The sequence below is a fragment of the Eufriesea mexicana genome, unplaced genomic scaffold, assembly GCF_001483705.2.
Source record: "Eufriesea mexicana isolate 0111107269 unplaced genomic scaffold, ASM148370v2 scaffold2566, whole genome shotgun sequence".
Taxonomy (NCBI): Eukaryota; Metazoa; Arthropoda; class Insecta; order Hymenoptera; family Apidae; genus Eufriesea; species Eufriesea mexicana.
In genome coordinates, this window is record NW_016910631.1 from 249188 (window position 1) to 273042 (window position 23855).

At 31.3% G+C, this 23855-nt stretch overlaps 1 protein-coding gene across 1 annotated transcript in view; it reads left to right on the top strand.

Annotated features, from left to right (window-relative positions):
- The window catches only part of LOC108550230 (dynein beta chain, ciliary), a 194535-nt gene that overhangs the window by 107597 nt on the left and 63083 nt on the right, over positions 1-23855 (top strand). Inside the window, 14 exon segments of the mRNA XM_017903927.1 lie at positions 489-751; positions 7236-7546; positions 8673-8788; positions 10064-10275; positions 10684-10887; positions 11982-12053; positions 13564-13779; positions 13873-14110; positions 16814-17006; positions 18382-18559; positions 18848-18976; positions 20134-20353; positions 20674-20835; positions 20926-21072. Coding sequence (XP_017759416.1) covers positions 489-751; positions 7236-7546; positions 8673-8788; positions 10064-10275; positions 10684-10887; positions 11982-12053; positions 13564-13779; positions 13873-14110; positions 16814-17006; positions 18382-18559; positions 18848-18976; positions 20134-20353; positions 20674-20835; positions 20926-21072 — 2661 coding nt within the window.

Sequence of the window (23855 nt, forward strand, 5' to 3'; positions counted from 1 at the left end):
TTAAATTTATATTATATAATATTATAAATTATAAGATTATAACTTTAGAATTCCTAAAATACCCCATTTTCATTGACAAAATTACATCATATTCTTGCGTAATTATATATTATATATTTAATTGTTAGATTTATATATTTATACATAATGTTATACATAAAATCCTGGCAGCTATTTTATTCAAAATTATCATGGATATCAATTTAAAATTTTATATCAGTTTCCATTATTCGAATAATTGATACCAAATGCAAAAATTTTCATTTAAGAGATAAATGTATAAATCCATCTCATGATTCGAATAATTGATATCAAACTCAAAAACTTTTATTCGAAACATAAGTATATAAATATTATGCAATTATTAGATTTAAAATGTCGACTTATATAAACCAACTTATGTTAAGAACATCTTGATAAATATCAAAGCAAAATGTATTTTCCCCACGCGAATATTCTAATTTAATGGCGTCGTTATTCTTTTCCAGTCCTGTGGAAACATATACAAAGGCCTTGCCCAAGTAGGAGCATGGGGTTGTTTCGACGAATTCAACCGCATTTCAGTGGAGGTACTTTCAGTGGTGGCTGTACAAGTGAAATCGGTGTTAGATGGGGTGAAAAGCGGTAAGCCGAAATTTCTGTTCTTTGGAGAGGAGCTCAATCTCGTTCCCACTGTTGGAATGTTCATCACTATGAACCCTGGCTACGCTGGGAGGACGGAGTTGCCTGAAAATCTAAAAACTCTATTTAGGTAGGTTGAATAATTTATACAAAGTTCTCAGAGTTAGTGGATCCAAAGACAATGTCGTCAGAAAAATATCGCAATGACGTCATACTTATATGTATATATGCACATATATATATACTATATGTGCATTCACGAAAGTACTAGAAAGTTTATATTTGCTATATTTAACAAGTAAAATATAAACATTAAACCGAAGTGTTTGAAATGATATAATATACAAGGTGTTTAAAAAAATAATGAATCCAAGATTTTAATGGTTTATGGTAATCGTTGAGAGGCGTGAAAAGTAATTAACTCTTTCACTTTGTAAGTTCAGTCTGCCGAAGTATCGACACTGAATGGAAGTGCACGCAAGAAATATGCACAGTGAGTGTGATTTCTGTGTATTTCTGTACGTTTTCCTAAATCTTAAATAACAACTGTGCTGAATAAAACAATCGTATACAGATTGCACTTGTATACGTATCATTTGGATGCCGGATATCCGTTTGAGTCCCAGAGGCTTTCAGAAGAACACGGTCGAAAAACCCTGAACAGCGCGATAACGCTTGTCTTAATCGAGTGCTACGAAGTCCAAACGGCGCGATAGCGCTTGTTTAATTTTATGTCGAAAAATCCCAATCGTCGCTATAGCGCTTGTTGTCGCTATATGACGTACGTGCATCAGCAAAGTTGGCGCGCCACTTCGACTGAAGAGCGCGATCGCGCTGCTTGGGACACAAACGGCTATATGGGGTGCCCGTACCTAGGAGTCATCGCGTGGACGCCGTCTATAAGCGGTGCTCGAAGCGAAAGAGTTAAGTAGGGTCTAATTAACACTAGATTTACGGAACCCGTGAATTTGACAGAAGGGTTGCTCCAATTATACGATGGTAACAGATTTAGTTAATTTATATTAAGACTGTATATAATATATAATTGTGTAAGACATTTGGCTATATTAATCCTATGCAGACCGAGATCTGCGCGTCTAATAAAGAACAACTCTCTTTTAACAATAAAACAGGTTTATTTAACCCCTTGACATACAAATAAAATGCGCATCGACGCGTTCGTAGAATAGCATTTAATTTGGCTCAACTGTGGACACTCATGTGCAAGCTCAGAAACAGAACGTTTTATTTTCAAATTTAATGCTATGTAAATAAAACAATAAGTTGATATATAACGTTAATGTACAATAATTAAGTAATACTATAAAATAATAATTTAGTAGTTCTGTAAAGTATGATACATCTCAAAACATTTTGGAATACGTAGTGGAATCAGACATGTTTTACACTGCCAAGTTGTTTCACTTCTTATATTATATTTGATGCACGCATGGCATCTGTTTGCAGGATGTTGCTTTTTATTTGTCGCAGGCATATGTTCGGGAAAATGTGCCAAATTTTTTAAACAAAATAGCATCCACGCACGATTGAAACAGGTAAAGAATCTAATATACTGCGCGACGTTCGCCGAAGACAATTCTTGACGTTTCCGAGACGTCAAAGTCTACAATGGCACATGAAATGAATGACGTCTCCCAGACGTCATTGTATGTCAAGGGGTTAATTAACATATTGCACTAGATTCTTCTCAACTCTAACACGCGATCCTCTATTTAACTCTCTCGAGTACGCACACTCTACTCTCGACTGCACACCATCTATCTTCCTCGTGCTCTTGCATCCCTATTTAAAGCCAGATCTATCTCATTCCATATACACTCTTGCTCTCTCAATCTTCTACAGACATTCCGACAAAAGGATTTGCCGCTATCATCTGTTCTTTCTGCGCTAAACGCCCGAGTCGGACCCGATACCGCCATTTGCTACTCCTTGCTTTTCAAGGAGCCGCCCAAACGTTTCCATACACTCCGCACACCATTCGCCTCGTCAAAGCCGATGCCGCTGTTTATTATTAGATAGAGTCTTTCGCCGCTCGCCACCCCACAATTGTTTTTAAATTAAACTAATCGTTAAAGAAAGGCACGTCGATTCCTTTACCTGTCAATTTGACAGGTGTCCTTAGAAATAGGTATACAGATAGCGTCCGTAAACCGCCGTTCTAGCGGATTGAGTTCATAAAGGTAAAGCAAAGTTTAGGAATTTTACAAGTACCAGACGCGACAGATGGGACCCACGTGTGACAGACCCAACAAGCGACGGACGGACAGCACTTATAAATCACGTCATTGACCATCAAAAATCGACTTCTTGACAGTTTTCTACTCCTTAGCCAAAGGTCCTTCCGTCACACCCTCTGTCCAATTAATACTCCTTACTTTTCCACCACCAACGTTTATTTTACCCAATCAGAACTAAATTGGAGAAAACACCGGACAAGACACGACGAGACACGACATAGATCCAATTCGAGAAATCGGTTCGTCTTCGACACCGATCCTTGAAACATCTTACTAAGACACGACGAATCACGACATAGATCCAATTCGAGAAATCGGTTCGTCTTCGACACCGATCCTTGAAACATCTTACTTACACATATAAACGCGTGTTCGAAACGGTACTCCGTTCAACGACTCCATTATAACTATTCTATACTTTTCTATAAATAAACACTCTCTTTTGAACACACACTCTGGATCCTTATTATTACAACTAGTCACGCAATATTAATTTGGCGCGTGATAATAGTTCTAGGACATCGAAGAGATTCGATACAATAGGACGCTACAGTTAACTTAGACTCTAAAGCCAAGTCTTTCGAAGGAAAATCAATTTTATTATCTACTATGAATTTTGTATCATGAGTTACAGTATATTTTCTGCGTCATTTTCAACATTTGCTTAATTTATCGTTAAATATATGCTTACTAAGATTAGAGTCACATAATATATTTCCTAACCTCAAAATGCAGTGCGAAGTTACTCTTCTTTTATTCGTTATGTGCTACAATAATTATAGTGACTGGTGAAAATGCACGAACATTTGCATTTTAAACTTTTAACGAATGAAATACACGCATTGAGGTAGGTCGAAACTTCAAAAATAATACCTGAAATAAGATACGAAGATTAAGAACGTGTGAATTATAAGAGAAAATTTGAAACGAAATTTGTAAAACGTTTAACGTGGACATAAACATTTATGTTAATCAGAAAATAACTACTTAAATTACTTAAATTCAGAATATAAATTATAACAATGAGAGCTATATTTAGTGTAATCAAACAAACAAAAATAAATTGTAAACAAAATTGTTTAAAATAAGTAGCAGTCGAGGAACTGTCCTGTGAAGAAAATTTCAAACAAAATATTTCAAATAGTAGGGAGTTATTGGCAACAAAATTGTCAAATAATTCGGAGTGCAAAGGGTTAATAAAAATCCAACGAGCTATCAATAGTGTCGTTTCGAATCATAACACATATATATCTTTTGTCATCATTCTCATGCTGCTTAGTTATGTTGCTATTAACATAATTTCGCTATGGCGGGTATCGTCGCGAAGTCTCTCCCGTAGAACGAAACGACGTGTCAAAAATGAAAACATTACGATCGTGCAATCTTTAGCATTCGGTCTTTTGACGCAAATCTTTCGAAGAAAAAAACGAAAGGAAAAACTGACCATCGCAATAGAGCTTGCAATTCTTTGCGATGAGAGTTAAGAGAAACGGTAGCACTTGTCTTAATCTTTTACTCAATTTTTGTGTCCAGTGACTATAGTCACCCGTCGTGTGAAGATGGTGTCTCGTGGCCGGTGACTATAGTCACCCGTAATAGCGAAAGAGTTAATCACTTGCGGTGGAAAGACGTGCCACGCACGTTGAGATGCTTCTGTTACCGGAACACCAGCGACGTGTTACACACGTCGTCAGGCGATTGTTGCAGAAAGAAAAATGACGTGCGTGGCACGTCAACTGTTAATGAAATTCTTTACCGAGGCAGTTTCTGCTTGCACTGCATCATCAGTTGATGCGTCTTTATATTCTCTTATGGAACCCCCCGAACTCTGCCTGAACGCGCCCCGAAGTGATTTGCACTCGACTGTTCTGGCAAGCGCAACCGTGAATTTTTTTGCACCGCAAGTGGTTAAACGTCCACCACCATCAAAAGACGTCAAATCTGATACAAACCCCTAACATTATTCACAAGCAATAGGAAAACACGCACTCACCACTCCCTTTTCACACTAACCGATCAGAACACATCCGAATTTATAAAACCACTGATTCAGAAGTCGAACGTCCACTTTCAAATCGAGAACAGTTTACGATCAATCAGTCCATCTTCAAATCGAAAATAGTCCACACACATCATCACTTCGTGTCATCATCAATTAATTCAAACCAAAGAGTAAACACAAAATTAGTTCAAATCACGAACAGTCGCATAGTCAACTCAATTAGTTCAAACACTAACCAGGTCTATCTCAATCAAGATAGAGTAGACCACATCCCTTCAGCACTGTCGCAAATATGGTCATGTTAAGGGCCTGACGCATCTCTTAGGGTTTTTCCCAATTGACCTGGGCTTTGCTCCTTCATAAAGCTACGTGTAAGTACATAGTTCAAAATTCACGATACTACTTACACTGCACACAATTTCCTTTTGGATTCCTCCGTCACTAACCCTCGCTAAATAAGGTTTAGTAACGCAATAGGTTCAAAATTCACGATACTACTTACACTACACACATCAAGAATCACACAATTTCCTTTTGGATTCCTCCGTCACTAACCCTCGCTAAATAAGGTTTAGTAACGCAATACATACACCTTCGAATACTTTTATAACCCTAATAGAAGATACATATATTCATATTTTATATCAAATAAATTTTGCGTTTATGAGATTCTTTGATAATTTTCTCCATATATTACGAACTGTGATGGTATCCTGGAAAATAACGAAGAGAAAGTTCTTTATACCGATTTCCTCGTATCATTTATACCGAATGGATAATGCTCATACCTTTGAAGCAAATATTTCATTTCCTTTTCGATCCAAGTCCCGGATATTGTAATTTCGAGAATTTATTTGTAAATCTCCCATATACTATGTAGTATTTTTTAATAGTTTGCAGTGGGCTGGTTAACTCAGAGTAATTCATATATTTTATTAGTTGAGGCACACAGATTTTTACACAATATTCTCTCTCTTGACACGTGGTCGAGTATAGACTGACTCACTCGCTGCACCACATAACTACAAAAACATGTGTTTACACAAATTGAAGGATATATGTAAATCTATAAGGATATAAGGATTACATGTAAATCTAACACCTTAAGTATTGTGCTAGATTTTTGCTAATCTCTAACATACTATTCCACAGGATCCGGTCGAATAACATGTTAACGCAGGTACGACGTGATTTATTTCTAAAAATAAGAAAAAATATAAAGATATTTTTAAATATAAAAAAGAAATCATTTTTTTCAATATTTTCATAAGAAATTACATCGTGCTGGCTTTTGTATGATATTTGGCCCAGTATAGTACCCACTTATGCATGAGAGTATTCATATGGATATTTACATGTGCTGCTTTTACATGCGATATATCCGTCTTAAATCGAAATATTTGAAACAATAATTATCTAAACAGTAAGAGAGGAGTTTTAAGGTCGTATCAGTAAAATAAAAAGTAATTCAACGATGTATATAGTATTTACAATACATTTATTATAAACTATAGGTGAATTACAAAAATATTTCATAAACAAAATATGATATTAATCGAAAGCATGATTAATTAAACAATAAGAAGTTGCAATATAATTTTCGTCCATCTTTCGTTACTTATGACGAGCTTGCATTTTCTACGGAACTCACTAGCGCCACCACGATCGATATCTCTAACAATTGTACTGTCTTGGAATCGTTCCAAGCATTTCAGTTTACTGTTACCAGTTCCAATACTTTTGTATATAATATAAATCATTAGAGTTCTCTCTCCCCCCTCTCTCTCTTTCTCCTTCTCTCTATTTCTCTCGTCTAAAAAATAGTGACAAAAGTAGAGGTGTGTTGCCAAAGTATAACGTTAAATTTATATCTTTTTTAATTAAATTCTGATAAGTTTGAGCCATAATAAACCCAAGTTTCTTTTTCTGATGCCTTGTACCAAAAAAATAAAAAAATTGCTATACCTACTTGTATTTATTGTCCTATTTTTATACTTCCTTTCTGTTAAAGTTTTAAACATGCAGAACACGAGGCAATTACTAGTCTACACAAATTTTTGCGATCACTTTCGGCACGAACATCTGTTGAAGTTTCGAAATAAAGTTCGTCGAATTTTATATAATTCCATTCATTTTATAGCACTGCAGTCACCTCGGAAAACTTATTTTCTAACTTATATGCAGTATTTCGATACTTTTCAAAATCAAAGTCCAACGCGTGTATTTCATTTAAAATGTAGTCAAAGAATGTTTGGAATAAATGCGTCTCGTTTGTTTGATGAAGAACTGTATATGAATACTATAATCTTGTTTTGTCGTTTAGAAAAAGATAATCACTGTTATTTATTTTAAAGGCCTTGCGCCATGGTAGTTCCAGACTTCGACTTAATTTGCGAAATAATGCTGGTAGCAGAAGGTTTCCAAGAAGCTAGATTGCTGGCCAGGAAATTCATAACGCTGTATCAGCTCTGCCGAGAACTTCTATCGAAGCAAGACCACTATGATTGGGGTCTACGTGCGATTAAATCGGTTTTAGTGGTTGCCGGAAAATTGAAAAGGGATGATCCTGGAAGAGCAGAGGATCAGGTGTTGATGAGAGCACTGAGAGATTTCAATATCCCGAAAATTATCACGGACGATGTGCTTGTCTTTATGGGCCTTATCGGTGAGTTTCCTGTACAGCATGTTGTCCCATTTAAATTGACACAGCGAAAAACCTCACAAATAGGTGATTTAAAATAAATAAACTCTTAGTATTTTTAGTATTTTTAGATCACCTTTTAATATTTCCGTACTTTCGTATTTCATAATTAAAAGTATCAAAGACCAAATTGTTTTTTTTATATAATGGAATACCTTATATATTTTAATTCATTTTAGAAAAAGTACATAATTATGCATATACGAAATTGAATATTTCTTGCATGATTTAAAATTTATAAAATTGAAATTAAATTATTCAATATTTTTAATCAAAACATTTTTGCAATTCTGTTTTCATTTCCTTATTGGTATCTTCTAGTAGAATATTCAGCTTACAATTAGCTTTCTTTTTATTTACTTTTTGTTACGCTGATTAATTAGATGTTTTATTAATATATCATGATTTTTGTTTATCCTTTAATTGGTCTTAACATAATTGGTCTTAAAAGAAAATTAATGAAAACTGGAAAGGTTAATGCTATATATAGCTTTATCTAATTTATTTTTATTCATATTTACTTTCTGTTTCGATAATTTTCTTCACATTTTGTTAAGCTGTTGTGAATTTCCAGTATTTTCAATTGCTTTGAACGAAGATACAAAGATTATGCATAGCAGAAATAAAGCGAAATTACTTGTTAACTATTAGAGTTAGGATTAATAAATGCAATACCTTTTTATTTAGAATTCAATGTATTTCCATATTTTGGCATCAAAATTATTCCGTTCAAAAAATCGAAATTGGCCTTTAAATATCCGATACGCCTCTTATAATAATAATAATATCCTTTAAAACCATACAACTTTGTAAACAAAATTTGTTCTTTAAAATTTATTGAAGGTGTGCAAGTTACGTGGACTACTGTATAGGTATACTAGATATAGGTATAATAGACTACTATATAAGTATACTGATAAAGAATATAATTTTCATTATTTTAGTTTCGTATTTTTTACATTGAAATACATTAAGTGGAATGTATTTTCATTAAATTACAAATATAGCGATTGAAACTATTGAACAGGAATTTCGACCGAGTAGTTATATAGTAGTATAATAAACTTATCTTATATACTGGTCTCTTCAGGTGACTTGTTTCCCGCTTTGGAAGTTCCTCGAAAAAGAGATTTGGATTTTGAAGCAACTGTTCGACAATCTACTTTGGATTTGAAATTACAACCAGAAGATGGTTTTATACTAAAAGTAAGAGTAAAACTATTAATGTATCGTAAATATACAGGGTGTCCCACAAGCGATGGTACATCCGAAATGGGGGTGATTCTACATGCAGAAACGAATCGAAAATAAAGAATACAATTTTTTCATTTGAAGCTTCATTGTCAAAAAAAATCGACTTTGAATATCTACGGAGCACACTGGTATACTGATGGTCCATCCGCTTTAGCCAAAGTTAAGTACTATGCGTTGCAGATGAGAAGTCCACTGAGCAAAACGTAGGACCGAATCCCCACTAACTCTCGCCAACCCATACATTCCAACGCCATCGCAGAAGTAGAGTAAACGCGTTTCCCTTATTGGCAGAAACGATCCCGTCCTATTAACCTGATCATATAGCACCGTGTGACACAGAAAGCAGCCAACCCATACATTCCATCGCCATCGCAGAAGTAGAGTAAACGCGTTTCCCTTATTGGCAGAAACGATCCCGTCCTATTAACCTGATCATATAGCACCGTGTGACACAGAAAGCGAACGAAACAATCGATACAAAGTGAGACAGACGTATAAAATAGATGCAAAAGCGTCGACTTATCCCTAAAACATTAACCTCAGATTCCTCCGATGAATGTTCATTTTCGAATTTTATTTAACTATACTTATATTTCGTACGCGTATTAAATATATGTTCAATATTTATGAAGTATAAGTGAAAATAATCATGTTTTGCTCGTCCTGTATTATTCTCATATTCGCAGGCTTGCAATGTATTATTCGAGTATAGAAATTTTACGGATATCTTACGCCTATGTTAACGTATGACGTTACCGAACCTGAAGGTAGTGATTTCGGTAGTGTCATAGAAAAATGGGGACTACGAGCGAGCATGTTGGACGAAGCGAGTAGAATACCCCTTTCCTCTGTGTCGGAACATCGGACTTCTTCTGTGCAACGCATAGTACAGCGTACTCGGTGAATATTCAAAGTCGATTTTCTCGAAAACGAAGCTTCGAATCAAAAAATTTTATTCTTTCTTTTCGATTCGTTTCTACGTGTAGAATCTATCCCTTCCCGGTTATACTACCGTTGCCAAGACCGAAAATTCAAATAAATTTATTATTAAATAAATTAATGTATTTAAAGACAGAATATTATCGTCTATAAACGAATAATTAATAGTTAACAAATTTTTTCAAGTTCCTTAGTATCTGGAAATATTTTGACAAAAATTTTTGATATTGTATCTCGAATATAAAGAAAATGACATTCTTCTGAGATTTATTCTATTAAATTAATTAGGTTGTACAATTGGAAGAATTACTTCACGTTCGTCACTCAGTTTTCATCGTTGGCTTTGCTGGAACGGGGAAAACCGAAGTTTGGAAAACTCTCAATCGAACATACTTCAATCAAAACTTAAAGCCATACTATAACGATTTAAATCCGAAAGCAGTGACAAATGACGAACTTTTTGGAGTTATCAATCCAGCAACGCGGGAATGGAAAGACGGGTTTAAATTTGTTAGATATTGACTTCTATTTTTTTTTTTTTTTCACGTGATTAGGAACATGTACAATTACAAAAGATATTATTTCTTGATTATAGTACTGATAGTTGTTATAAGAAACTTCGTTACTTTTCTTCTTATTTATTTTATATAGTAAAAATTATTTTCAATTGCATTTATATTTACTTTATAATATACTTCATAGCATATAATTATGGTAAAAACTTATTTTACATTTTATATCAATCACTATTAGCGTTTCAAAATTTTAAAAATTTTAAACTCGTTTCGTAGATTATATTTTACCAGTTTATCAGTTTCTTCGTGATGGATTATTCTAAATCTTTTTTTAATCTTTCCTTTACTAATCTTTCAATGCACGTAATTAATTAGCATGATTAATTTCATCAGATTATTCTCCGTGATAATGAGGGATCAAGCAAACATGACAGGGAACGATCCAAAATGGATTATTTTTGATGGTGACATAGATCCAATGTGGATCGAGTCATTAAATACTGTCATGGATGACAATAAGGTATTAACCTTGGCTAGTAACGAAAGAATCGCTTTAACGGAAAATATGAGGCTTCTCTTCGAGATTTCGAACCTAAGGTAAGGATTTTCCCCTATTAAGAACTATAGTAGAACCTTGATCATTCGAAGTAACTGGAAGACAAATCTGTTCAGATAATTCGTTTTTCGGATAATCAATCCGATATAAGCAAATTTTATCTAATAATTTTCAAATGGAGATACTTCTTCCGTGAAAGAATACATATCTAATGAAAGGAATGTAAAACAGAAAATAAATGTCACGTTTTCGGATACTGACAACTTGAGAATTCAGTTTAACATAGACATTTATATAATATAAGTGTCCAGAACGTGTATTGAGATCTAGAGCAGATTTTCATATGCATATTTCCAAATCTACACATGGATTAATTAATACAATTTATCGTATTATTATTGACTCAAACACTCTTTATAATCATATAGATTGTTTTTATGGGTCTTTACAAACTTTTAAAAGACAATTACGGATGATTATTGATTAAAGCTATTACTCCTGAACAAAGCGTTTACAAGCACGTTTTATATGTGAAATTTTATGTAAATAGACTACGGTCCGTTTACGAATAAAATAATAATAAATAATAATAATAATAATATCTATTCCATTTTTATGTTCTATTCATTGTTACGCAATACGTAATTTCTATATTCGAATAAACGATCATTCGTATAATCAAAATGCGCATAATCGATGTTCCACCTTATGCTATTATAATGTTCTTTATTGATTACTTATCATTATTAATTACTAAATTATTTGACTAGATTACTTATTGCTATTAATAATTGAAGTATTACAAACTATTTATTAATATTATTAATTTATTTATTCCTGGTTTTTTATTACCATTAATTATTAAATTACTACATTTGGTTTTAATAACTTATTTTCTAGCTATTTGCATTAAATAAGAATTCTATTGAAAACGAACTAATTCTGTTAGTAATAAAAATAAATAATTCGTTATTAATTTTAACCAAAAATTTCTATTATTTATTATAATACTTTATTTGAGATTTATTATTCAATAATATTTCCTTTATTACCTCTTCTATGTGCAAATATGCAAATTTTATATGTAAATTTCCCGTTTTGTTATAATTAAGTAATAATATGAAATAAATTTTAGGACAGCTACGCCAGCTACTGTTTCTAGAGCAGGAATTCTTTATATAAATCCACAAGATATAGGATGGTATCCGTGAGTAAAAATTTATTTACTATCTTAATAAATGTAAATTACTCTTGCTAAATTATAGTATATTAAAAATAACAAATGCTTGCAATTTTAATATAAAGCTTTATTTTAAATTTTATTTTATATCACATGATGGTATGTAGATTAAAATTTACTTACATATCTGTAGCATGAGTTACTCGAACAAATGCCTCGTATGCCTAGTAAAACTTGTCAAATTTAAATATTATATCTTGACAACAGTTCAAGCAAAATGCTCTATAGCAACTACAAGAATTCGCAATAAAAAGTATAAGATAACATTTAAAAATTTGAACGCGATCTCCATACAGCTTTTCAGGGTAATTTCAAGGTCAAATGATCATCATTATAATGTCTTTTTCTTTACTCTACAACTTTTATTTGAAACATTTTTTTCGTATCTTCAATACTTGTCGAGATAATTGATGTAGCCGATTAAAACGAGACACCCTGTATATAATGTATTAGTTAGTTTCATTATTGATTATCAACTTTAGACCTAATATAGTATATATTTATTTATTATATTTCTTATAATTCCTTTCTTTCTATGCAAACAAATGAGATTTTTTATTTCACGTTAGATTTTTTACCTTATAATCTAGATATTTTACAATATAGATTATATATATAGATAATAATAATAGTAATTAATGTGCTATAAAGAAGATGGTTAGAAAATAATATTATAATATTAGGAACTACTAGAAACTACTAAAAATACTAGAAAATAATTACGTTTTTATGTTAATGAGAAACAAGATTAATTTTGTCAAATTTTCGGTAACTGCAGCAACAAAAGTAAGATATTTTGATTTAATCTCAAAAATCTGAAAATATCTTATAGTCGACACCGACTGCCAGTTAATTGAATAAAGCGTTTATTTATAGTTGCAATAATAAAACGAAACATTTCTGAAAGTGATAAAGGACGTACTTATCAAACATATTCCCATTATTCCTTTCGTGTGTAACGCTTTGCACTATAATAACGAGTGTAACTGGTCATAAGTTCTTACCAAATATTATAATTATACGCTATACTTGTTATACAGCTAAAATTATATCGAACATGTTTTAATATGCAGAAATTCTAAAATTTTTGTATAATTTTATCGTGAATGGAGTAGACGTATAGTGGTTAACTAAAATTAAATACTTTTTCAATACATCATTTTTCAGAATGAAATCATAGTGCAAGGCATTAATATTCTTATTGTTTAAAATAAATCAAATTAACCCATTTGTATCATTCGAAAAAGTGGAAAATTAGCTCATATCACCAAAATTTCTGTTTTCGTATAAAGATAAAAATATTTTAAAATGATAAAGAAACGAGAAAAAGAAATGGCGTACACAAAGAATTTATAATTTTATTTAGCTCGATGAAGTTATAAATAAAGTTGAAAATAATTTAAGAAATTTAATTTAATAGTTTTACACGGTATGATAGTACTTGAAATGCTATCACACGACTTCACGATTTATCTAGATTTGCAGTTAGTTGGATAGATACGAGGGACCCAGCTGAAAGAGCAAATTTAACAATCCTGTTCGATAAATATGTGCCAACTCTCATAGAAGTGACGAAAACGAGATTTAAAAAGATCACGCCACTGCCAGAAATTTGTCACGTGGAAATGCTTTGCAGATTATTAGATTATTTCCTGATTAAAGAAAATGTCACACCAGATTGCCCTAAGGAATGGTACAAACAAAAGTCTTAAAGTATATGAATCTACAAGTATATTCAGTTTTGTGACGAATAATTAAATATAAATTCGTTGATCTCTTTAAACAGGTATGAAACGTACTTCGCTTTTGCTTGTATTTGGGCGTTCGGATCGGCGACTTTTCAAGATCAGTTGATCGATTGGCGAAACGAATTTAATAAGTGGTGGCAGAACGAATTTAAAGCTATTAAATTTCCTACTGGTAGCAATGTGTTTAATTATTTCATCGAAAATGAGACGAAAAAATTGGTTCCTTGGACTGAGAAAGTGACACCCTTTGAATTGGATCCCGATACACCACTCCAAGTTCGTTATAATAATTATTAAAAGATTTTTAAGTAGATATTAAAAGACGAGATAATTTAAATCTTCAAGATAAATAATCGTTTTTATCCTTTTTTTTATTTTTGAAATTTGTTTTAAATATTTAATAAGTATTTCATTGCCTAATTCTTCATAATTTGGAATTTATTATAGTTTTTTATTATTTAAAATGATTTAATATTTATATTTGACGATGTTATATATACCATTTAATACTATATATTCTAATAGACACCTATAATTGATAATATTACTTATTGTTTAATATTTATAGTTATAATATTATTATTATATATTTGTATTTATAATATTTCATGATTTCATATTTAATTTTATAATTTTGAGATGTATTCGGTATTGATAACCTCAATTTAAAAAATTTGAGATGTTTTTGAGGTAAAGAAAGACAATAAACTCATAAATTCAACAAATATGGTATAACTCGCATTAACGTTAAAACTCTTAACTGTGTTTAAATTACCTTAATCCTTTTGTGAAAAATATTTCACAAACTTCTGTGATTTTTATTGGCAGACTTTATTACTTTATTATTTAAAAGCTTACCAAAATAATCTGCAGTCATCCTATAGTATTTTTAATTCTACCGTCTTGTGGATTCCTATATTTATAATATACAGCCAGTGTCTCTTATCATAACCGTTTTTGTAATTAATTCTTCGATTAAGATTGATATTTGATGTCTGTCTTGACAGACTTCTGAAGACGTTTATCAGCGAGCAGATTAAAGTTTTTATCGGCAGCTATTTTCACTATTTTCGATTTTGCAGAGCCATCACTGTGCACATAATGTATTTTTTAATCATTTTAATTGTGATTTTTTAGTAAAAAAGAAAAAAAAATAGAAGTGTATAATTAGTTAAAATTTCTTGTTACTCATTTTTATAACAAAATTGATCTAAGAAGACTTTACGCAAACAAAATGCTTTTTTCTTTGTTTCGTAAGGAATTGAACCTAGTACAAAAATATTTTAACAAAAGGTGTTTGGTGTAAATGACGACATTATATAATACATATTATATTTTTGTATTTTAAATGACGGTGGATATTTTAAAATCAACTTTATCCCTTATACCTCAAAAACCGAAAAAAATATGTACCTTAAACCAAAGTAAAATTTAAAAATAATTTAGCAATATATATATATGTATATCTTATTACATTTATTACAGAAATACGCTATACATATATCATAGATGTGTTTAAGTGCAAAATATAAAATTGAGCGGAAACACTATGAATTAATAAATAAAAAAAAAGTGAATCAACATTGGTTAAAAACTTTTGTTTGTTTAATTTGTTTAAAAACACTAGCGCAACTATGATTCGTATTTATAATAAACGTATATATCGTTATATATGTTTATTGTATTGTTATATATCGTTTATTGCCACGTCCTGAGATAATTTTAGTTTGTGTACACTAGCGCCACCATAGCATGCATGTACACTGTAAATATCGTATATATTACGAATTATTTTTTCACTTTACTAATTGTATTACTCTTTTTCGAATTTTAATTATATTTTGTAATACTATATAGAAATTTAATTCTAATTATTATTTTTTAATTTTAATCTTTGCTATATATACTATATCGTTTTAGTCATTTTGATTAAAAGTAAGTATTTCACTTTTTAATTAGATATTAATTGAAAGATCACAAAAATATTATGATAAAGATGAGAAGATATTTAGCTAGCTATCGCATGATCAAGAAAAGACGTGTGTATAATGGATTTAAACAACACAGATCATAAAATTAGTCATGTACAAAAATATAAATGTTCCGACTTATGAGACTTAAGATCTTTATTAGGGATTAAGATATAAGCAAATTAAAATATTACGGAGAGATAAAATACTGAAGCGACAAGCAGTGCCGTATGATGTCTATTTAGAATGGGTTCCTCTGTTACTGGGTATCGTCGACAATTGTGTACAAAAAATTGAAGTCTTTCAAAATATGTTAAACATTAAACAGAATTTCGTAATAGCAAAATAGTGAGAAGTAGTAATTGTACTAAATGAAAGTTTTAGGATAATGAATATTCTTTTCTTCTTTTCAAAAATCACTGCTTGACGTTAGATATTTGTAACTACAAACTGTAAACGTCCTTGACAATGAATGTCAGCGACATCTATCGTGCAATCTTGATATCTATTGGCGCCATTGCTAAATACAATATACGACTCTGGTATATCGCATAAATCAACTATACTTTACTTTCTCTGCCTGATGACACCTTTAATAATTCCGAAATCCTTAGTTTTATGTTATCGCAAGCGATTGACGATAACTGTATCGAAATTATCACGTTCTTCGTATATTGCAAATAAGTTAATAGTTAACAATTATCCGACATGCTTTATTAATGCAATTTATCATTACGTCCCATCTAATCTTAACGCATCCATTTCATTTTTCTTTTTTTTTTGTTTTTATCATAGAATGCTGTGTGTTTCCATTTGTGGATGCAATAATTCAAGTTAATAATGAAAATTCGTATATTTTATTTTTATGATTGTGTTAGGAAAATAGTCTTGATGTATCAGGTGTCTATACATCAGATAATTTTTTGACTAATCTTCTTCTCATCTTCGCGTAGTATTTTACAAAAATGTATTGGACACAGATATTTTTACAAAGGATTTTATTTTTTAGTCCACTTTGGTCTCGACTAGCGAAACTGCGCGTCTGCACTTCTTTCTGGATGTCTTCATAGAACAACGTGTCCCAGTAATGTTGATAGGTGCAGCGGGGTCAGGAAAGAGCGTAATCATGGCTGAAAAGCTCGAATCTCTTCCGGATACTTACAACATTGCCAACGTGCCTCTTAATTACTATACCACATCTGGTAACGAAGATTCAATTATTTATACTTATATAAATTGTGTAATTTACATGAAAGTTACAATTTTATATTTTTCGCGAATTATACTATTTTTAATAGTCAAAATATATCGAGTTACAGTAAGACGATTAATTTGTTTATTTGGAAAACAAATTGTCTAAATAAATTGAAGCTCATTGGATAATTGAAAGGGAAAGGACAATGAGAAATATTCAGAAACATATTTTCTATTCAAAAATATTTATTTATTTCCTTAATATTAAATTATCGATGTTAATTTATTATTTCGTTAATGTTATTTTTGCATTTGTAAGTGTTTGATCAGTCCAATTATTAAAGCAATGAAGAATGCAAGAAGAAAGTAAAAATAAAATAATAAAAAAATAAAAAACCAATATGTAGAAATATTTATTGGTAGTCAAAAAAAGACTCTAAATAATTGAAATTGCGATTAATGGAATCTACGAATAAAAATTTTAGATTAATCAAGGATCTTCAGGACAAAATTAAGTAAATTCGTTTATTTTATCAAATTGTAAAAAAACTGTTCGTGCAATTACTGCATAATGACTATTTCTTTATGTGACAAATTAAAACAATTATCGATATTAATAATAAGTAGATAAGTAACCATTTATTTTTGGTAATATACAATATTTAATAAAATATTTCATTCACAAGTTTCATTGCCAGTTTACATATTATTCTAAGAAAAAATTCAAAAAGTTAATTTTATACTGGGTGAAGCAATAAGAATGACCATTCGAAATAATTTATTAACTGTTAACGTATTGCATATATTGTACACCGTTATATTCTGCAGAAATCATTGAAAAACATAGAATATAAAATACGCAATATATTTTATACACAGAATATTGGAATATAATAAAAATACAGAATATTAGAAAAAAATGTAAGGAACTATTAAAAAATTTGAAGGTTACCACTAGAACTATCAAAAGAATTAAACTGATTTATTTCAGACATAAATTATTGCAATTTCTAAAAATATGTAGCTACTTTTAATAAAATTAATATTAATTTTTATAAAGATATAATTATATACAGTTATATACCTTCATTGTACCACTGCAATAATTGACATTTGCTCTATATATTTAATTACTCATTATTGATCGGTAGCTTTAATGCCAATATTATAGGAAATGTTAAGTATAAAAAATCAAAATGTATCCACCTCGTGAGTTTTCTTAAATACAATAAATTTTTTGATAAAACGAATATTGATAAACGAATAATGAGCTATTTCAGCTACTCATTCTTATTAACTCACCCTATATGTTACTCTCGAATTTCAAAATCATTTATTACTATTCACTTTTGATTCTAATTAGAGATTAATTACGTGTTTAAGAAATGTTGCAAAGAATAATGGAAAAGCATCTGGAGAAAAAGACTGGCAGAAATTATGGGCCTCCTGGTATGAACAAATTAATATATTTCATCGATGATATGAACATGCCAGAAGTCGATACTTATGGAACTGTGCAACCTCACACACTTATTAGACAGCATATCGATTACCATCATTGGTATATAAATATTTCAAATACTTGAAACAAAACGACTAGTGATGATTCGAAGCACTTCGTATATAATAATTAAATAGATAACAAACAAAAAATAAAAAATCTGAGAACCGTCATTTTCACTAACTTCATTAATCTAGTGTCGATAATTCTTCGAAAAAATAATTTACACTACTCTTTCGTTGTTGCAACGCGTTATTTTTAAAAACCATTGAATATGAGATACGTATTTGAATTTTACAAAATATTTAATTGGTAATTAGTGTTAAATAATAATTTTTTTAAATCTAGGTACGACCGAGCGAAATTAACGTTAAAAGAAATTCAAAATACGCAATATGTATCCTGTATGAACCCCACTGCCGGAAGTTTCACGATTAACTCTCGTTTGCAAAGGCACTTTGCTGTTTTTGCAGTTAGGTAAGCTGAAATGGAAAAAAATTAATAATTAATATCTGAAAATTTTAATACGGTAGATTCAGTATTTTTGTTGGTAAAACAATAAGGGTTGCATTATAATTAAAATAAGGGGTGCTATGTAGGGTAATTAGCAATTAGTAACGTATAGAATAATCGACAATTAGTAGTATAATTCAATAAGGAACGAATCTATTCGAAAAAATAAGTCGAAAATATAAAATTCACATCTCATATGAAGCTTCTTTTCATTAAAAATCGACTTTAAATATCCACAGTTCATTAAATAATACAGCTCTGTTCACGAAAATGGGCCCACAAGACATTTACTCTCTCACCACTAACATCAATTGCAAAAATTCATTAATTATTTTCCATTAATTAATTGCTTTTTTATACATTAAAACAGTAATTGTTTATTAAAATATTGAGTTTATAAAAAGATCCAGTGAAAGAAAAGAGTGAACTTATCGATGAACACTGCTTCATCTAACTTTGATGACTTTGAATACATCGAAGAAATAAAAATTTAGATTATTTTTTCTCTTAGAATATAACAGGTCAGTTTTATCTAAACGAGATTGTTTTCAATATTTACTATATAATGAATAAAAACCAGAAAAATAGTTAAATCAACTGCAGTCAGTTTTTGGGTAACTTTCTGTTGTTCTTCTAAAATGTTGAAGAAAAAGGAACATGATCCGTATGACCGTGCATTTTGTTTATTTTTCTGAATTGTGGAATTCGTTTCCGGTTTCGATACATAAATGAATATACGATACTTCACGATATACACTGAAGATGAAGATTTAATCTGCACTAGGTTAATTTTTTAACAGCTATAAATTGGTCAGGAGAAATTTCTATTATAATGACATCTAAGTAGAAATTCAATCTAGGTATGTGAAAGTACAGGCTTCGCCCTTTACGTTGACCCGAGAAATATTATTCTACGATTTCTCCTTGTAAAGTTATAGTTGATCAAATATCAACGAAGTGTAGATGCAATTTTTTTCTTATCTGTATAAATGGAATTCGTTTCTACTTCACTATGTGTGAATGTGAAGAACCTTTTCCTAGAAGGACTCGAAACGAAACTTCCTTTATGGACTGTACTTGAACATTATCACATCGTCATTAAAAATTTATTTTCATTACAGCTTCCCGACCGAAGAGAATTTAATAACGATCTATAGCCAAATGCTAAATCAACATCTGACGAATCCTCTTAACAAATTCAACTTACAGTTGACGAAAATCTCAGAACAGCTATTGATGGCAGCATTGTTCTGTCATAATAAAATTTCAACTACGTTTTTACCAACTGCGGTGAAATTTCATTATGTATTTAATCTACGTGATCTCTCAAATATATTTCAAGTAAGATCTATTTAAAGCAATAATTAAAGTAATAAATGATTAATTTAAAATTTTTAATTTAAAAAAATGAGCAATTGTATTAATCTTAGCATTTGCTACGATTTAATTTTTAATATTCATTTGTTTATTCAGTTCAAATATCTATAGTTATAATTTATAGTACTTTCTGCATAAATAATTTTAAATTCCATTTTAATTATAGGTATTAAGTAATCTTTTCTACTCTTTTCAATATTCATTATACATCCTATGTATAAATATATACAAATTTATGTATAATATATAATTATGTATATTTTTAAATTTGTTTCTCATTTAAGGGTTTGCTTTTTGCAACTGGTGAGGCTGTTCCAACGCCAAATCATTTAATCAGATTGTACGTTCACGAATCAACAAGAGTGTACTCCGATAAATTGATTAATTCCGAAGATAAGAAAACGTATCAGCAATTATTGAAGGAGTCTCTCCGCAAAAATATTCCTGCAAGTCTTAAGTCATAAATACATTTTCATTGTTCAATTAAATCTGGCTTTTGATCATTAACAATTTAGTATACTTACTTTTTGGTACAGGAAATAGATGAAAATATTGCATTTTCTGAACCTATAATATATTGCCATTTTGCTGAAGGAATCGGCGAACCTAAATATATGCCAATAAAAGATTGGTCTCAGTTAACGAAGTTGCTGGACGAAGCTTTAGTTAATTACAATGAACTGGTAATAATGATTTATATATACGTTACAAGTATAATGTTAATAGTTTTATCAAACACTATTATAAAACAAATTATCGACATTATTGAAATTGATATAATTATTATATTATAATATTATATTAATATTACAATAATTATATTATATAAAATATTATAATATCGTATTATCGCACATTTACCATCATGTATACGTAGCTTTATGAAGGTTACCGAGAGAAGGAGGGTCGGAGGTGCAAAGCCTATGTCAGTCTGGAAAACCTCCGATGACACGTTAGGTCTTTAGCATGACTATATTTGGTGTTAACCACTTAGTTGACCAATCGGGGAAATCTCCCCATTTTAAAGTAAGTCGCTGCCCGACCGATCAGGAAAATCTCCCCATTTTAAAATAAGACGGTGCCCGACCGATCGGGGAAATCTCCCCATTTTAAAGTAAATCGGTGCCCGACCGTTCGGGGAAATCTCCCCATTTTAAAGTAAGTCGGTGCCCGACCGATCGGGGAAATCATCGGGGAAATCTCCCCATTTTAAAGTAAGTCGCTGCCCGACCGATCAGGAAAATCTCCCCATTTTAAAATAAGACGGTGCCCGACCGATCGGGGAAATCTCCCCATTTTAAAGTAAATCGGTGCCCGACCGTTCGGGGAAATCTCCCCATTTTAAAGTAAGTCGGTGCCCGACCGATCGGGGAAATCATCGGGGAAATCTCCCCATTTTAAAGTAAGTCGCTGCCCGACCGATCGGGAAAATCTCCCCATTTTAAAATAAGACGGTGCCCGACCGATCGGGGAAATCTCCCCATTTTAAAGTAAATCGGTGCCCGACCGTTATTATAAAGCACAACATATAATGAAATTCACCAATTTTTAAGGCCCCTTATTCGGGTTCCCCGAGCGCGGTGGAAACCGTATAGTTCGCTCTGGGGCGTGCGGTCGGCGGTGTTAACACTTTGCATGTGGGCATGGTTTTCCAAGTTTTTGAACGTGTAGCGAGCAAATCCAGCTTTTTCGCGTATTAGTCAATTTGATAATTTACGAAATCCATTTTCGAAATGAGTAAAATGCAATAAAATAAAACACAAGTCAAAACTGATAAAATTAAAAAATAGGATAAAGTAAAACGCAAGTTCCTTCAAAGTCACAGAATGCAGTTCATTGCAGTCTATCACGCAACTGAGATTACAGTCTCGCGCTTTCAACGTTTGTTCTTTTTCGGACTGTGATCACAGTCTCTCGCCTGCAATGTGTTAAGGGAAACATGGGAAAGCGTGTGCATGGGGGGTAAGAAATATAAAGTAAACCAGGACCGATTAGAGGACAGTTAACCCTTTGCACTTCGCGATCTTTTCGTTACAGAAACATAGTAATTCAAAAACTTTCTGCCATAAAGTTGACGATATTTTAAAAACGGTAAATAATAAATGCATATTAACAATAAGACGTAGACTTATTTTACCTCGATATTCCACACGTCGTTGGGCAATTTTAAATCCGAGACATCAATTAACAACGGTCTTTAGAATCCGATTAAATGGCGACTGAGAGTCTCTCGTGTGCAAATGGTTAATATTAAGTTGAAGTCGAAGACAGTTGTTGAGTTGAGTTTTAAAGTGAAGAGTCCAAATTGAACGGAGTTGCAATATTGTAATCTGCGATGAACGTTGCAATAAGCTGAAAAATAGTTCATAACTTTATTATTATTTCTATATTATTGGTACCAATAAACATTACCACCGTCCAATCTCTATAATATATTATAATAATATTATTTTTATAATTATTACATATATACAATAATTTCCCAAACTTTTACCATTAAATAGTCACCATAAATCTAAACCGGTTCAAACCTTGCCTAATTTAAGTCAAAAAACATTAATTTTATAAATGCGTTCTTACATTATATATTTAGGACCGTAACTGAGAGGGATCGAATAGAATAATATCACGATACTTAACACGTTCGTCGCCCAACGCGATTCGGTTGAGTTTCTCGCAGGGCCCAAATCCTACTGTCTGAGCGCTAGAACGTTATCGGACTGATGATTTGGATGCGTCTAGTACAGACACCGCTCGTTAGATGTTGGTCAATGGACCCTATTTACAATTTTCCATTTCCTGTACTCGTTTTGAATTACTATCAGCGAACTTGCATTTTGCAAATAACCAAACGATAGAACAGAGTAGCAGACTTGGTAAAGTTTTACCACTCGTAAACATATTGACAGACAATTACGAAAAATGTAAAAACACTACGACCTATTGTTCCAATTGTCTAAAATCACGACAAATGTGTTTAGACTGTTTTAACGAATACCACGCGACATAGTATAATGTAATATTTTATCCTAAATATAAATTAATAAAAAGTATAGTATAATGTGTATATTTTTCATATTTTTATGTTGTATATCCTATCTTTGCAATTCAGTGCTTATTCCATTAAATTCCTTTTAAAAATCCAACTGAAAAACCTATTTAACCTGAATAATAAGAGCGTCACCCATATTTGAGTGATGGGGCCCCCACGGAAGCATACCCGTTATCCAGATATGAGTGACGCAGCGACGTTAACAGAAATAATGAGCTTTATTAATAGAATAACGAATTAATATAATAATAATAATTAATATAATAATACAATAATAGATTAATGTAATACAATAGTAACTATGCAACGCTCTAACAACTTTCTTACGACCGACTTCTAAGACTTCTGATTTAAAACTGACTGCTGACTTCAAACTGACCTCCTGGCATCCTCGTACGCTTATTTTAACCTTAC